At 35.4% G+C, this 18,809-nt stretch overlaps 1 protein-coding gene across 1 annotated transcript in view; it reads left to right on the forward strand.

Annotated features, from left to right (window-relative positions):
- Positions 1–1,263: 1,263 nt before the first annotated feature.
- The window catches only part of LOC111062323 (ATP-dependent DNA helicase Q4), a gene marked incomplete at its 3' end in the record, with an annotated part of 54,924 nt that continues 37,378 nt past the window's right edge, over positions 1,264–18,809 (forward strand). Inside the window, 3 exon segments of the mRNA XM_039430581.1 lie at positions 1,264–1,652; positions 14,672–16,253; positions 18,381–18,541. Of these exon segments, the coding sequence (XP_039286515.1) occupies positions 1,551–1,652; positions 14,672–16,253; positions 18,381–18,541 (1,845 nt within the window).

An 18,809-nucleotide genomic window follows, 5' to 3' on the forward strand; every position in this document is an offset into this window, starting at 1 on the left:
CAATGACTCCCCACTAAGTGCCCCTACTACAGCACTAATCCAGCTCAGAAAGAAATCGTAATTTGCATATACAAGCTCTTTCCACTGGTATAAGTTGATACTGCTTATTAGGCAAAACAATATAGTCGGTAAGAATTTTCTCTCTGATTCCTTCTACTTTGTGATGAAGGTGGTGGAGTGCTCCATGAACACGTGAATGAGGGATCCATCTCCATGCAACACTGGATGCAAAAAATGTTGAAAATTTCCATTCAAAATTAATAACAACAGGGAGTGTCACTGTCACGGATGCAAGACGATCAGGAAGACCATCAATGTCAGGGACAGCAAATCACTGTATCAAGGATCTCGTGAAAGTGGTCTTTCACCTTTACTCTGTTGCAACAATTCTTGAGAAAGATCTCAGTAAGAGTCTCTTCATCCAGTTCATTGAGAAAGTACAAGGGCCGCTCAAGAAGTTAGGTTTTCAGGGCTTTCTCGAATCTCTTAAGTTGCATTTCCTGAACTTCGGTGGAAAGTCTGTTGAAGATCTACAATGCCGCTATCTGGAAGCTCTTCTGAATGCTTGATTATCGTGTTCGTAGTACTTCCAGGTTCCCTGCTGACTGCCGACCATGTATTGTAGTGGTGGACCTCATTTTCTCCTTTACATTTGTTCATTATTCTTCTTCACATGCATCAATGCAACAAAAATATATTGGCTTTAAACAGTCATTATTTGAACGCACTTAAATAACTTTCTAAAGTCAATGGGAATATCTCTTTTGCTGAGTCAATAGTCTTTCATACTGAGTTTTGTGTGCCAATATTTTCTACTCATAAGATGAACTTTTACTCACAACAACTTTTAAATGAGTTTCCGTGCGATTTTTCAGGTTTCTTGAAATTACCGGTGGCGAAAAATTATATCTAATCTCAGAGCTATACAAAAACAATCTCACTATACATCAACAAGCAATCTAAAACAAAGGAATCAATAACATCTTACTTCAAGTACACTTCACAGATAATACTGATATCTACTCTTTATTCGAGCAATCTAAAAATATCTGTTGAAAATGGTGAAGATGGTAAAGGTTAAGAAAAGCTTCTTTAAAGTCCTTATATATTGGAAATTTGGTTGAATCTTGTTGAATAAAATTGAATTACTCAATCGACAGAAATGTATTCCAATAATGTAATTTCTCACATTTGAACACATTTGGAAAAAAAGGATTATTCCTATTAGACCTATTTTCTATCAACGGTCATTACGTTCCCGCCTTTCATAACCTACAAATCTATCCTTGAAATCAGTAAAATGAAATGTAAACATGTAATGAAAACAAGAATCAAGAAGTTTGCAGAGTGTGGAATAATTTAGTATAGATGTTTACATTTTAGATGAAAGTTTCATGGTTGGCATAAATAATTACGCTATTATTAGAAAGAAGGTTTATTCACAATCAACTTACATTTCTTTATCTATATTGGAATTGAACACTGTTGTATTACTCCTACTTTGCTCAGTGACAGTAACTGAATTGTAATTTGTGAACATTCAACGCGACATGGATGACACTGCCATGAACTTGAAATATTTGAAATGCAAATTTAAAGTAAAAAAATGGGAGAGTGATTTTATAAAAGAAAATGGAATAGCACCCTCCAAGGTATGTATTAATGCAATTATAATTTTTTTCTTGTATCCAGATAACCAAGTTAGCTCTTGAAAAAAAAATTATACCTATTATGTCAAGGTACATGGTATTTTTTATTTGAATAAACAATATTCTTAATTTTTTTGTTGATACGTTGATTTTGTACTAGGTAATTCAAATTAACTTATGAATTAGCCACCTGTATTGCATAGCTTTTAACCTCTTCAGTTAATGAAATAAAAACATACTTATATCGTCAAAATCTACAGTTTTATTTGGTAAAGGACCATGGTTATAATAATTTTTTAGTTAGGCCTAATGATCAAGATGAAACATGTTGTTGATTGATTATTAATTCTACATTGTTAAAAGACGATCTGGCAACGGAGCAAAGCGTGTAAGAGATAGTTCTTTCTGCTTTGTTAAACGATAGACACGGAAAGCAATACCATTGCTAATCAAATACTGTCATTATAACTGAACTAAATTAAAACGAAAGAGAAACCTTTTGATGTATTAACAAGGCTTTATCAAACATTAATGACAACTAAAATAAAACATGCAATTGATTTTCTTAGTAACTAGATCATATGATCAATATCATCACATTCATTCCACCTAGGAGAATGAATCTTCATAGTCCTTTAAATTAAGTTGGAAGCCATTTTGTCCTTGTGCTTCTTCGATTTCCGTTAGCTTTACTAACATCAGGCTCTTGAACTGAATGCGGATCCTCCGTTCCTTGGATGTCTGGGGATACAATTCCGGAATACCCTTCTGACTTTGATTCCGACTCTGGCTCTTGAACTCTGGAAGGATCTGGAAATGATGGCGGCTCTTCTACTTCTTCCGAGCTGACTATGGCCACAGTCAGAGCTAGATCCCTCGTGGACACTGTCTTTTCTCTCTCATCTGGAAATTGTACGTGAGCGTATTCACCATTTCCTTGAAGCAGAGTAACCTCTTCAACAAGCGGGTCATACTTCGATGTTCTCACGTGCTTTCTGAGTAATACGGGTCCTGGTGAGATGAGCCAAGATGGAGTTGATCCGCCATTTCCTGTTCGTCTAGGAAACCGGAATATTCTTTTGTGTGGAGTTTCGTTGGTGGCTGTACATAGTAGGGACCTGATCGCATGGAGTGCTTCTTGTAGGCAGTCCTCCCAGTGTGTGATTGGCAGTTTTCTAGATTTTAGAGTCAATTGAACTGTTTTCCATATTATCCCGTTGTATCTTTCAGCTTGCCCATTCCCTCTTGGATTATAGGGTGTTGTTCTGCTACAAGCAATCCCATTCATTGTTAAGTAGCTCTTGAGTTCTTGAGACATGAAAGGTGGTCCTTGGTCTGAGTGAATATAAGCTGGTGTTCCAAACATAAAAAATATACTTTCCAAGGCCTTAATAACAGTTGTGGAAGACATATCAGGGCAAGGTATAGCTAGAGGGTACCTAGAGTAGCCTATTCATCAATCACTGTCAGAATGTAATGATTTCTGGTTTTTGAAGGTATCGGGCCCTTGAAGTCTAATTTGAGGCGTTCAAATGGTGATGTAGCTTTGATAAGAGTTCCTTTGTGGCTGTAAAATTTCTATTTTATTTCAGCACACACTCTGCATTGATTTAAGGCCTGTCGTACTTCATTAAGGGAGAATGGCAGATTTTTACTTTTTATCCAGTGATAAAATCGGGCTGTACCTGGATGACAGAGTGTTTCATGGTATCTCTGGAGGTTTTGTATTCTATTTGTTACGTTAGCGCACATTCGGAATAAAGCATCTGCTGTTACATTCTCTTTTCCAGGGAGGTAGGTGATGTCATATGTGAAACAGGAGAGTTCTAAGCGCCAGCGACGGATTTTTTCATTTTTAATTTCTTTCTGGTGATGTTTGGAAAATATGAATGCGACTGATCTTTGATCTGTGATAAGTTGGAAGTTTCGCATTAGAAGAAAGTGGCGCCATTTACGAACGGCTTCAACTATGGCACAAGCTTCTTTTTCTATTGCCGGATGATGCCGTTCTGTTGCTGAGAGGGTTCGGGAGAAGAAAGCAACAGGTTTGCCCAATTGTGATAGAGTAGCAGCAATAGCAACATTTGATGCACCGGTTTCTACAACAAATGGAGCTTCTGGATCAATGGATCATCAGATCCTTCCAGAGTTCTAGCGTGGTCTACTATTTCATAGAAATCTAAAGATTTTGATTCCAAGAGACGTTGTCGAATGTCTGGAGACAGCAAACCACTTATAAAAGCATCTCTTAGACAATCATCATGATTCTGTTCTGCTGTTACTGCCTTGAATTTACATTTTTTTGCCTAAAAGCATCAGTTCTTCAATAAATTGATCAATAGATTGGCCTGGTTGTTGTTTTTTAGTTTGAAGTTCATGACGTGCAAATATTTTGTAATGAACTAAGAGCATCGGTATACGTACCACAGTGACTTATTCGTTCGAATACTGCTGAAGATATAAAATTGACTAGTATTTTTAGTTTTTCTGCATCCGTCGTTTGTATTGTTGAAATGAGATTTATAAACGTTTTGTGCCAATGTTCCCATTCCGTTTGAGCTGTGGCCGAGTTTGCGTCCAAATCCAAAACTTTAGGCTTCAAGAGGTGATCCATTTGAGTTTTAAACGATTAATGTTTGATAAATTGAACTAAATTAAAACGAAAGAGAAACCTTTTGATGTATTAACAAGGCTTCATCAAACATTAATGACAACTAAAATAAAACATGCAATTGATTTTCTTAGTAACTAGAGCTTATTATGATCAATATCAACACAATAAAGTGGACCTCTCCTTAGGTGTCAATACACCTTCAATATCGGGGCACCGAGCTTCGCTCGCTATTTATTTATTGACTTTTGATAAATCGAACACATTTCTTTAAAATGATTGGGGAAGTACTAACAGGCACAGCCCAAAACTGTTTTTCCCGAATTTTGATTCATACACTATGAGTAGTCCAGAAAGTAGGTTATGTTCCATACACTTGAATTCAGGTTCAATTTTCTGTTCAAACATTTGAAAACAAAAGAATTATAATTTAGATTATATACAAACCAAATTGAATAACAAAATAACAATCACTAATCACTTAAAATTGTCAAATAATGATTAACTTTGAAAATTATAATATAATCTAGTTTAGGAGGATTATCATGTCATGTCAACAAATCAGATTATGTTGATCAAATCGATTAAACATTTTGTAGCTAGATCAAATTTTTCGCTGAAATTTACACAGCTGGAAATAATTCTGTCTCTCTCCCACACAGGCACACGCAATTCAATTCTCTTCCCATCCATGACCAGTCTTTACACTGGATAGATTTCGTCAAAAGAAATTAAAAACACAAACGTTCATAAAATTTACACAAACTATCAAGATGGCATGTCAAAGAGACAAATAAAACGACTGATCTCCTCTTCACTCAAGGAATAGAGTGGAAGTTTGAGGAGTTTATCTCGAAGCACATTTTTAATTTTTTTATCTTCCAATTCGCGGAGACCCAATGGGAGCCTGTTGAATATTTTCAGGGTGCGAATTGGAAAACTCTTGTGTGATCTGGCCAATCGCAATTGTGGCAGGTTTATATCATCACGTCTTCTAGTAGAATAATCATGAGCCTGGCCACTCACTTGAAATTTATGTAGCTATTCTTTTAGAAGCAATAACGAGGTAAGCAGGTACTGACTGAAGACTGTGAGGATCCGTAGTTCTTTGAACAGTGGCCGTCAATTCTCCAGGTATGACGAGAATGTAATGATGCGGATCACCTTTTTTTGAAGAAGCAGAATCCTCTCACAACAACCCACATGTCCCCACAGCACAATCTCATACTTAATATGACTGTGGAACAAAGCATGGTACGCAGTCACCAGGTAGCTTCTTGGCACAATGCTCCTCAACTTGCGCATCAGGTAAGTCAGTGATGCGTCTATCCAAAAACCAAGCAGCTTAACCTCCGGCTCGCCAAAGGAAGGCGGTCTGCGTCTCAGAGTGCATAACATGTTCTGCGTCTTAGTCTGGTTATGCACAGTCTATTTGCTCCAAACCACGAACTGGCCTCTTCAAGCAGCTGGGCAGACCTGAGGATGGCCAATTGGGGATCTTCATCCTGGGCAACAAGAGTGGTGTCATCCGCAAACAATAATGCTTTTCCATCCATGCTGAGATCGTTTATGAAGATCAGGAAAAGAAGAGGGCCCAGAATAGATCCTTGGGGAACTCCATGGTTCACTTGTAGTGCCTCAGACGTGGCTCCATCCAGAGTAACCACCTGGGTACGTCCAGAAAGGTAATCCTGCATTGTTCTCAGGACGGCTCCATCAACACCATATCTTCTGTTATCGAGAGACGACGAATTATCATCTGTTTTCCAAGGATGAATTATCCTTTTAATGTCGTTCAGCGGGTTTTCCAAAGAATGAGACCTTGTTCAATCGAATCTTTATATCATAAACCTACTATGTTCCAAATTTCGTAAAAATCGTTAGAGCAGTTTTCGAGATCCGTAAAACATAAATAACCAGATATATACAGAAATTGCTCGCTTAATATAATAGGATATAGGCGTATTCCTTTTATTAGAATACCTTTATAAGGTATTTGTACTCTTATTACTTGTAACACTAACACCTGTGACTCTAATACAATAAAGTTACCTATTAAATCATTTGCTGCAAATAATAAATAGGCAAAATATTAAGTTAATAGCTTTACATAGTGATGTGGGCCAGGTAAACTGACTGGGCTACCCAGTGTGTAGGTGAATATGAAAGGGTCTTGAATAAATAACCAAAAACTCGGTATTCATAATTTTTATTGTATTTAGAGAAGATTGGATTGTCTTTTTTGCAATTACTACCTTCTAAGGATAGAATAGAATAGAAAAGAATTTTATTGTTCTCAATACACAATTACATCGAATAATATTAACACTTTATCCAATGAAGTAACACGCAGTATTATTCTATGGTTGAGAAAAATTCATTAGGCATGGCCGAAGCCGTCAGCCAGAGTTGGTAGACAAAGATAATAGTAAGTTATCTCGTATCTAATCAAAATAAAAAAGTTTGATAAATTTCAGCAATTGATTCCGGTATCTACTCTAGTTATAAGCATTCTATTACCATGAACTATTATTCAACTATAATTGAAAAACCAATAATTTATTCTCGTTTACAAGATAAGCTTTAGGGAAACATCAATAAATACAATATATTACCGACAAGCCTAGGTTAAGAATATAAACAAACTATTTTACACTTTAAAAATTGTATTCATGAATAAGAAAATTATATGTTCCCGCTGATCTTAAATACCCCTCCAACCGCACCCAGTCTTCCCCGTTGAGATATCTCCGCACTACTTCTTCTCCCAGTACTTGGTGCTGTAACCAATTTTTCCTTTGCTCTCCCAATACCTTACAGCGGCCTATAACATGATAAATATCTTCTCTTCCACCACTATTGCACAAAGAACATATTGTATTAGCCTCCTCCCTACCCGGTCTGAAATTTAATGGCAATAAGGATCTTCTTGCTTTGAATATATTGCTAATGAGCCGTCTCTTATTCTTATCATTTATGCAATTTTTATTCATTTGATTATTCTCCAGTCTGAGCTCAGCATAGATTGAGTGATAATGAGCATTTTCAGCTTTATTCCATAAATCTCTTGTCCACTTTTCTTCAATCTTATTAATTACATCCGAGCTTTTCAATTTCCATACATCATACTGAGTCACTGAGTCCACCCAATTAATATCATTCAAACCAAACAGCATTCTCCACTCCTTGCACCATCCAAACTTACTTTGAGCCATCGTAATTGTAATTTTTTTTGGGAAACCTGTTATCTGATAACGTTATTGTTTTCAAAACATAATCTCTGTTCATTCTTAAAGTTTGGAGATACATTTCTTTTACATCAGTCTCCAAATACAATATATAATTTGTAGTATTCCTAGGTAACCAGTAGAGACGCTTAATAAAAAATCTGTGGAATATTTCCAGATCGTTTCTCTCCTGATAACCCCACACCTGAGCTGCATAAGTAACCGTAGATACTAACTGCATTGAAAACTTGCCATTTTGTTGAAACAGTCACATCGTCATTTGCTATCAATTTATTTCACAAACTCTGAATTCCAAATTTTGCTGTACTTAGTTTTTGCTTGAAATGTGCTGATAAAGACAGAGTTGATGTTTAAACTAAACCTAAATACTTATATTCCTTCACAATTTCTACAGGTTCATCTCCATACTTCCACTTTTCCCTTTTACACAGCTTTCCTCCATTTCTAAAAACCATCATCTTTCATTTATCCATATTAATAACTAGATTCCAACGATTACAATAAGTATAGTCTATCGATCATTCTCTTTATTTCAGTAACATTGTCGGAAATGATTACAAGATCATCTGCATAAAGAAGAGCGTTCAATTTCATATCTCCTGTCCTGATTCCCCCTCCCAAAATATCGCAAATATTATAAATAAATGCGGAGAACAAACGTGGAGACATCAGACAGCCCTGCTTTAATCCGCTTTCAATACTTATATCTTCAGTTTGACGCCCCTCCTTGAACCATATCGATGATTTTGCGCACTTATTAAATTAACAAATTTACTTGAAACTCCTATCTCGGCCAGTATATAAAAGAGTGCTTCTCTCTCTACTGAATCAAACGCTGCCTTATAATCGACGAAGAAACAGTATAATCTTTTACACATGGATAGAGAATGTTTAATTACGTTGAAAAGAATATAAATGCTATCAATTGCTGAGTATCCTTTTCAAAAACCTGCTTGATTCTCACTTATGACTTCTCGACCATAAATCCACTTCTCCAATCTTGTCAACAAGATACTTACAAATATTTTGTAAATTGCATTTGTAAATGAAATCGCTCTGTAGCTCTCAGGATTATTGGGATCATTTTTCTTATACAATGGAAATTATCGATTTCGTGAATGACTCCGGTACCTCAAGAAAACGAAATATACGGTTAAAAAACATGCACAATAGCTGTCGGAATTCTATTGGCGCTTTTTTAAAAAAACTCAGCCGGTATTCTATAAACACCTGGTGCTTTATTGTCTCGAGCGAAATCTATTTCTGTTATCTCGATTGGCTTGTCTAATGAATCGTGGATAACAAGAGGCTCAACCCACGATATCGGTCCACTACATCTAACAGGTGTATACAGCTGTCTAAAGTGCTGTATCCATTGTTCTGGACTAATATTTCCACTTCGCGTAAGTTTTCCCTCCCTGAAAAACCGAGCCAGCTCCCAAAATTTCTTAAAATCACTTACAGTTTTTAGTTCCTTAATTTCGGCCCAATAAGCTTCTTTCTTCCTCTTACATAACAACGTATATTCCTTTAACTTTAACGTGTAATCGTTCTTCACTTGCTTAGAATTAGTTTTTCTAAATAATTCGAGAAAAGCAAACACGCGATCTCTGTATCTTTCACATTCTCTATCAAACCATACATTTTTCCTGACACCAGTCTTATTTCCTCTCTGCGATATTGAGCCGCTTGCTGAATCAGCTATTAATTTTGTCAATAAATTATTTGCTGCATCTATGTTTCCTGGTAGAAAAACTATTTTACGACTCTCCCAGCAAGCCTTTTAGCATAACCACTATCATCTAGTTTTCCCCATGTCAATTTCGGTAATAACGGTAGCAAGTTATCATTGAATTCTAACTTATCACTATATATATTCAAAACAATAGGCATATGATCTGAAAACATTGCAGGTAAAATACTAAATTCTTTAACTACTTTTGACCGATCTAATGTTATGCAACATAAATTACTGAAGCTCCCCTTGCATTTATTAAAGTATATTTACCATCAGTGTCACCCCTAACTCTTCCATTTAATATTAACAAGTTAAAATCTTCGCAGAGATCTATGATCTTTCTACCTTTTGCATTAATGACACTATCTTTCGGATATGACTCACAGCGATATTATCTAAACTCAACTCTGGAGGTAGATTCTGAGAATTTCCAATTCTCCCATTCATATCACCCATCACAATAAGATTATTAGTATCACCCCACGAGCTTAAAAAATCATACAGTGCATAATAATCAAAATCCCATTCAGCTTGTAAGCCATCGCTTACATAAACTGGGACCACATAAATATCTTGCTTTAAAAATTTGATTACATGTCTACCGTTCAAAAAACTAGTTGTAATTATAATCTCTCATGTTTTACATGTTTTGTATAATAGTACCTTGTCAAGCAGCCTCTTTGAGGTTCGCTTAAGGTAGCTTATTTATTCAATAAACGTTTTTTCTATTCTATTCTATTCTATTCTATTCTATTCTATTCTCATTTTCGCCATACCAAAGTGAGCATCTCTTAATGCGAATTCCCAGCTGAAAAAATAAAACTTCAAATAATTTTCATAAACTATATGGTCTCCCAGTTCAAGATGCGTTTCCAACAAAACAAAACAATCGAACCCCATTAAAAAACTAAACAATTCGGAATATGGCTTACCCTTTAAGCCTTTAACATTGAAGACCATAACACTTAACTGAATAGCGTGATTGTCCTGATGATGACTGACGGCAACGCCTCACTGTTGCCCACACGTTGCAGCGTCGTCGCCTCGCTCCTGTTGCTCTCTCATAAGCTCTCTGCAGTACCGTCTCTGCGTGATTTCCCAGCACCTCCCGCAATTTCTGATCCGCATCCTAGTTCCCGAATGTTAACTTTCCATTCTCATCCATTCCAAAAAAAACTCCACTTACGCTCAGGCAATCATGAAGAACTCGAACTCTCTCTTGAGGAAGTACCTTCAATATCTCCTTCCTTACCGCAAAAAGTCTCGATCTGGTTTTCCTTGTCTCCTTTGAAAAGTCTTTATTCACGTAACAACCGGTCCCTTTGAGCTTCTTGGTATTATTGAGAATGTGTTCGACGTCACTATCATCGGGAAAATGCGCTATCAATGGACCACCTTCTCTTGATGCCCCGAGAGGATGAGCACGATTTATCCACACATCTGGCCTTGATCCCAGATAATTTACACAAACGTTTTTCACAACCGACACTGAGTTCAATGTCTTTACGTCATACTTGAGTCCCTTGAATTCTAGGTTATTTCTTCTGCTCCTATCCTCGAGATCAACTACGCGTTTCAACTATATTTTATTAGAGGTAGTGAGATCATTTAATTGATTTCTAAGTTTCTCGTTATCTGCAGACACTTTGTCCAATACACTTTTTACTGACGAAAATTCCTGTGCGAGTTTATCGAACTTAGCAGTCATGCGGGTTTCAAACTCCTCAAAAAGTTTTTTAAAAAGATCATTATCCATCATTGGTTTTGACGATGTAGGTTTTTTCTGTTATTAGTGGATTCTTCGGACTAAGGATAGTAAAATCATTATAAAATTTAGGCGTATTCAACAATTTTTATATATATTCCCAAATAGCAGTTTAATTCGGAGCATTATTGTTTATATATCAATATGTACAGTATAGTATGTATGTTTTATTCACAATTCATGGCCTTACGTACTGTCATCGTTCCTACATGTCAGGAAAAACATCTGCACATTTGAGTTGAAAGAAAATTTGCTTACAGTAAATGCAACAAAAACGAAATTTTCAGCCTTTTCTCTGACAGAACGGACGAGACCACCGGATTCTTCAATAATCCTGCATCACTGTGGAAGCACCAACAACCCGTGTGATTGCCCTTCAATTCAATAAGTCAATGAAATGAAATATTCAGGAACAATAGTGGATTACAAATTCAAATGGGACAAGCACATTAATCTATCAATTACCCGGATCAGGAAGCTTTTCTACAAATTCTATCAACTCCGTAAAATCCTCAACTATGAGACATTAAAAACGGTTTATTTTTCTTTAGTGCAATCAATTTTAAGATACGTCATAATTATCTGGGGAGCTACGAATTTCATACATGTTGAACCTCTCTATAAACTTCAAAAACGAATACTAAAAATAATAGGCTTCAAGGAGAATTAATTCCCCACGAACATTCTTTTCAAGGACAGTAAAGTGTAAGACAACTCTACATTCAGGCTATCATCACGCGAATGAGGAGAAACAACGAACACATAATACTGGCAGATCATAACCATCAAACAAGGCAGAGAAACAGGAATTCAATAGTGCCAAGGATGAACACTACATTTGGGCAAAGAAACTACATATATTTGGGACCAAAGATTTACAATTCAATACCAAGTTACATTAGGGAAGAATTCAATAGACACAGGTTCAAGAAAAGTTTATTTTCCTGGTTGGTTGATATTGGAGTGGAAAATTGTGAAAATTTAGTTAGACTGTAAATATTGAAACTATTTATTCTTCATTCTTTTCTTTACTGTTTTTCATTTTTCTAAAAATTAACTTTCTTATTATTATCCTTAATAGAACATTAATATTTATCTACTAATTTCATAATTTTGTTTGTATTATAAATTTTTACTAATTTTATTAAAAAACTTTAATCCCATATCAGTGAATGAAGTTTGTAAATAGTAATTATAACACGCAATAAGTAACTAATTACTTATACCCCAACACATATAATTTGGGGTGTATATTTATTCATTGAAATTATCATTTATTCATTGTTGAAACACCGCCGATTTATGTAATTACATTACAATACTATATTATCAATATTCTAATGTTGCATTCAATTTTCATTGCAATTAATAAGTTTTCATAATATGTGAAATTTGTTGCATAATTAGCTGCTATACTGTAATTTATTGTAAGTTCGTGTATAAACCAGAATGTATTGTAACTTACGTGAATAAATAATTCTTACTTCTCTCTTATTTACCGGAAGAGTTGAAGTGCATTCACTTTCACATGAAACTCAAGAGAGGGTTAAAATTGATGTATTGTACCGTGCCGTCGCCTGCCAACTGTCAAAGGGCTTATTGGCCCGAACCTACTATGCAGTATCAGAGTATGTTGAAGAGCATAATACATTTCAACATGCTCATGGAGGAAATCACCCGCCGTGAAAAAAATAATGACGACTCCTCAGCCATCAGACTGTCAGGAGGACAAATACAAGTAAAGGACAATTTTCCGGTATTAACTGTGCGAATGTTCAACTACCTGCAAAACTCAGTTAGGGCGCGCCCAGTCAATCCTATTCAAGAACTCATTGGAAAGAGCTTCTAGCAGTTAGAAGTTAGAAGATTTTTTGATGAAAACTTTGCTGGACTGTGACGCTGGCTATAGTTCAGGCTTATGTTTTTAATTACTTGACACAATCCATCCAGGAAGACCTGTCCTTGATCACGACATTGTATATTTGGATACCCGGGTCCTGGGAATTTATTATTTTTTATGTTTTCTTAATGTTAAATCTTATTGAAAATGACAAAAAAATTGTTAAAAATAATGATCTAAAAATAATAAAGAAAAGAATTGGCTTTTACATGTACGGGATAGGAAATTCAAGAATGACGCATCATCACGTCTGAACTACTGGACTGATTTACATAGAATTTCGCATATAGATTCTTTATTTCTCGAGGATGGTTATGGGCCCATTTTAAATTCTTTAAGATCTCAGTAGTTCAAGTTTTCAGTTTGTTACATTTTTAATTAAACCTTTACGTAGCATGGGTTACCTGCTAGTATTTAATATGTAAAATTCAGAGATAGGAAAATTTGACCAAGTATCACTTCGAACTTGTAATAAATTTTCTAATGGAAACACAACATAACTAAATAATAACGAAAATGTGAATCTTAGGAAGCCTTAAATTTTGACCAGCGACTCTGATTGAAGTTCTTACCCAAAGAGCCAATTTTTTGGCCCAAGTGTAGATTCATGATTAAATTAGCCTCTAATTTTTCTTTCATAATTGGACAATAGGCCTCATTTTTAGAATGCCAAGGAATTCTTTTTTCAAAGAATTAATTTTATTTTCATTCAAGTACGTGCTTAAGCTATTTCTATGAATTTTCAATGGAAGAAGATGGAAGATTTATTATAATTTCAAATGTATACATATGTATCAAATTTCTGTACATCTGAATCTCACTCATTTAAGTTATCTAGTTTCTTCTTGACAAAAAATAGCCGTATTATTCACAAAACATTTTTAAAAGTTCATTTTATTTGGGTTTTATTTTATTTGATTCTCATAGCAGATGCGGGATTTGTTTAAGATAGCCTACTTATCGAAATTTTGACAATTATGAGGAATCTTCTCATACAGTTTTGTATGAGAAACCATCTAAACTCTTTTATTCATTTCTATATCAGGGTGGCCACCCACCAGGAAACCCGGGAGAACCTTCAATTCCTCATGATTTTACTAACCGGGAAAAACACCGTGAATTCCTCATGAATTTTTCCAATTACTCAAGAATTTTTCATAAATTTCAATTAATTCAGTAAAAAAGTGTACAGTAACAAAAAAAACTCAAATAAAAAAATACTTGATGGCTAGCAATAATTATTGGAAATGTTTTTGAACAACCTAAACTAAAAAAAACATATTTAAATACATCGATATTCTTGTCATGTCAAAAATTATCAATATATTTGGAAATTTAAATATCCTATTCGCAATTCGTCATGTAAGATGAAACTGAAGATTTCCATAATAAATTCTTCACGAATGTATCTTGATCCTCAAGTACCGCGGTTACTCTACCTGGAAAATTTGAAATATTCTGGAAAACCGGGAATTACTCATGAATTTTTTATTTTAAAATGGGTGGCCATCCTGTATATACTTGTTTTGTCCAAACATTCTTGTGTCTCATGTAACTCCTTATATTTTTTTGTATATAAGTCTAGCCTTAGCTAATGATATCCCAGTAAATTTACTCATTTTTCAGCTCATGCTACAGTATGTATATAAATTTCACAACTTAACAACTATAGTTGTTATACAAGAATTTGAGTCATGATTTTAATTGAAGAAATACTTTTTAATCCTTCTCTGATAAATGTAATATCTTTTCTTTTACAGGCTGACATTAAAGCTGCTCCTTCAAAAATCAAAGAAGCTTATAGAATCTATTGGAAATTGAAGACCCAAGTACTCGAGAATAGTATTAACATTGACGAAGACGCTCAGGATTGTTTCTCTCTGGATTCGAGCTCAGCTAGCTTATCAAATTTAGATAAATCATCGTGTGACATCAATTTGTCGGAAACAATTGACAACAGCTGTTTCAACGTATTATTAAATGAGGCTAGTGTGTCAGTCCTCGGCAGTGAACAACTGAAAAATAACAAAGAAAATGTTGAGAGTCACCTGGCAAATAAACCTGTTGAAATTGCTGAGAAAGAGTCCTCTGTTAAGGATGATGGGAAGGTCGAGTCGCGTGTTAGTGTTGAATATGAGGTGAATAGTAAGAATGTATGGGGAGATCATTTGAGCAAAAAGAGTATTGAAAGTAAACAACCAAACAAGTCCAAGGCCTCAGTATCTTATTCTTTCTCTGATAAATTATTTAAAAACTTCACATTGAACAAGAGGAATCCTAGAAAGTCATTGAAGAAGAAAAAGAATGAAAGCTCATCTGCTGCGAAAACAGAAGTTTTGTACAAAACTAACGGTGTGGAGGAAAAATTAAACGATACGTTGAACATTTCTGATGAAGCTAAGGATATCGTGCTCACTCCCAATAAAACCGAATTTGAAAATTGCGAGTCTCCAAATGTAAGCAGACATCAATCATCTGAAGAGCCAGTCTCTGTTTTCAATTTATTTGATGAGAAAGTCAAAGTTCTCATCAAATCCACTCCCATCAATATGCAACCAACAAATATTCTACCGCCAACCTCAATGAAGAGTTGCAAGAATATTTCATTGACGCCTCGATCTTTTGATAAAGGCTGGCTTGAAAGAACAAACGCTCACAACAAGCTAAGTGTTTCGAATAGTTTCGACTCTGGAATCGATTCCGGCGAGTCAGTTATCGGCAATCCTGCATTCCCGACCGCTTCAACGTCCCAGAACTGTTATTTGGATGATGAAAAGGCCAACGATTCTCCACCGATCGCCTTGACTGCATCATGCAGCAATACTCAAGTAGCCAATGAAAGTGACGATGATCTAGTCTGTAATAGCGATACAGAAAACTCACAAAATATTTTCAGCTTACCCATACTGACCAAGAAACGTTCTCTCCAAAGGTACAAATCAGACAACAATATTGAACAAGCTTTGAAAAGAATTCGGATGGAACACACGGTAGATAAATCCAGTACTGTTGAATCTAGTCATAATGTTGAGCCTAGTAAGAAAAGTAACAAACTTGACAATAAAAAGACATTCAATATGTCTGATAATGAGAGGAAAGAAGCTATATTGCGTAAGAAAGTTGCCAGCGGCAAGGCCAATGAGAACTTTGTGCGTATTAATATTCAGAAAAAAGTTTTTGTACGTGGTAAGAAAAACTTGAATTTCTCAAAGTATAAAAAGCAACAATGGAAAAAGAAGAAAAGTCAAATGGCGTCTGCTGGTAATGGAGAAGATGCATCAGCCTACCTGAAATGTTCGAAATGTGGAGACAATGGTCATTTTGCAAGGAACTGTATAAGAGGTAAGTCATTTCCATTATTCATAATAATAATTTTCAACTTCATAATATTCTTCAAGGTTTTATAATTGCAATAATCTATTGAAATTTGTATCTGATGAACTGCTTAACTGTATCAAAATCAAAACTATTCATATTATTATAAAGCTGATGACACACAGGTTTCGGTTATGTCATCAACAACCTCTTGTAAACTCTTACAAGAAAATCATATCTAGTTAAATAACAGAAAATAATTTCTAGTTATGTTAATATGTTTATGAGTTTCCTTGCCCTATTACCATAGGTAAGGAAAGTATTGCTTTCCAAAAAAAATTAAGGTACCCTTATTTCAAGTTTTCTATACGTTTCAAGGTCCCCTGAGTCCAAAAACATGGTTTTTGGGTATTGGTCTGTGTGTGTGTATGTGTGTGTGTGTATGTCTGTGAACACGATATCTCAATTCCTAATTGACCGATTGACTTGAAATTTTAAACTCAAGGTCCTTATACGACGAGGATCCGACAACAAGAAATTCAATAAAATTCAGTCCAAAATGGCGGATAATTACTAAAAAACCATGTTTTTCACGGTTTTCTCGAAAACGGCTCCAACGATTTTCTTCAAATTTATACCATGGATAGCTATTTATAAGCCCTATCAACTGACCTGAGTCTTATTTCTGGGAAAATTGCAGGAGCTCCGTAATATTTTTGAGAAAAATGGCGGATAATCACTAAAAAACCATGTTTTTCACGGTTTTCTCGAAAACGGCGTTAACGATTTTCTTCAAATTTATACCATGGATAGCTATTTATAAGCCCTATCAACTGACATGAGTCTCATTTCTGGGAAAATTGCAGGAGCTCCGTAATATTTTTGAGAAAAATGGCGGATAATCACTAAACGGTTTTCTCGAAAACGGCTCTAACGATTTTCTTCAAATTTATACCATGGATAGCTATTCATAAGCCCTATTAACTGACTTTAGTCTCATTTCTGGGAAAATTGCAGGAGCTCCGTAATATTTTAAAGAAAAATGGCGGATAATCACCAAAAAACCCATGTTTTCCACGGTTTTCTCGAAAACGGCTCTAACGATTTTGTTCAAATTTATTAAATGGATAGCTTTTTATCAGCTCTATCAACTGGCATGATTCTCCTCTCTGGGAAACTAATGGGGGGTCCACCCCATCCTTGAGAAATGTACTTAGTAACCTCCTTCTCGTGCATGAGGTAGGTAGGTAGCGCAGTTCATAAAAAGAACACATAGTCGAGATATTTCGTCTGTAGAACAGCTGTTTTGACGACTTTAAAAAAAATACGACTAAAAAAATAATCGAATTTCACAATTTACACTAAGGAAAAAGTACTCTGAAAACAATAATTATATATACACATATACAGAAGTTTGATCGTAGTTTCAAATATGAGCAAGGAAAGTTGTGTGAGTGTACCACACCAGATTTTTTCTGATTATAATGTCCATGGGAGGTTAATCACCTTAGCACGCGCAGGCTCTGATTGTCTGAATCCGTTTTGATTCTTCAGTAGGTTTAACCTTCTATGACCTTCAATAAAAATCTGGTGTGGCGCACTCACACAACTTTCCTTGCCGTTATGAAAATTGATAACCTGACGCTAGTGTTCCCGCGCATCTCAAGTCTACTATTCAAAGATTTGAGCCAGCTGGTGACAGGGCAATAACGCTGGAGACACACGAGGTCTGCTATCTCTTCATAGTGAATCATTTAATAGAATCAACAGTTGCCAACAGTTTGAAATTGGATAATCACATTTTCTCGAATTTCGAGCTTATTTTTAATTTTAGGTGAAAATGTTACTGAACATTAGTTGTAGAGATTCTCATGCTGAATCTTTTCCACTAGAAATTTTTCGTTTAAATTGTATCTGAAGCCTGATAATAGAGAATCTGAAATCAAACTTTGCATAGATGGGACGGAGCTCATGAAATTTTTACAGAAATGGGACTTGTGGCTAGGTGTATAAAAATATTTTATGAATTAAATTGTTTTTGTTTTTCATTTTTTGTCTAAAAATTAATTTTAATAGTAGGCTACTAGTCCAGAGTCCTATTTTGCATACGGTAATCTTTTAGTAACATTCTCCATTGGCAAAATCGTTTCCCAGGCTTGGACAAACTGATTCCAAAGGAAGAATTCGACGAAATGGAAGATGAATGTCCTTTTCCATCTCTGGAGGAAGCAGAAGAGCTGGCGAGAGCAGTTGCTGATCGAATGTGTCCCAAAAAGAGCAAAACCAATCTGGCTGGAAGTTCTACCACTACAGAGGTATGAATAAAAATCAGTAACTCAATCAATTTTTCATCATTTTTCTAGAAATGTCACATATTTATTAGCGATTACAATGGGCCCGTTCTGTGTACATGGAATGTGGTTAATTGTCCGATTCACAATTTATCAGGTAAAAAGTTCCGCGTTCCATGGGGAGAGTTTTGACAGATTCTGTACCAGAAACCAGTTCCAGTTCCAAATTCCTGCCCCACAGTCGTAGCGTGGTGAATTGTCCGGCCTGGTAGGCCTCTTTCACACGATAGGA

The sequence above is a fragment of the Nilaparvata lugens genome, chromosome 6, assembly GCF_014356525.2.
Source record: "Nilaparvata lugens isolate BPH chromosome 6, ASM1435652v1, whole genome shotgun sequence".
NCBI lineage: Eukaryota > Metazoa > Arthropoda > Insecta > Hemiptera > Delphacidae > Nilaparvata > Nilaparvata lugens.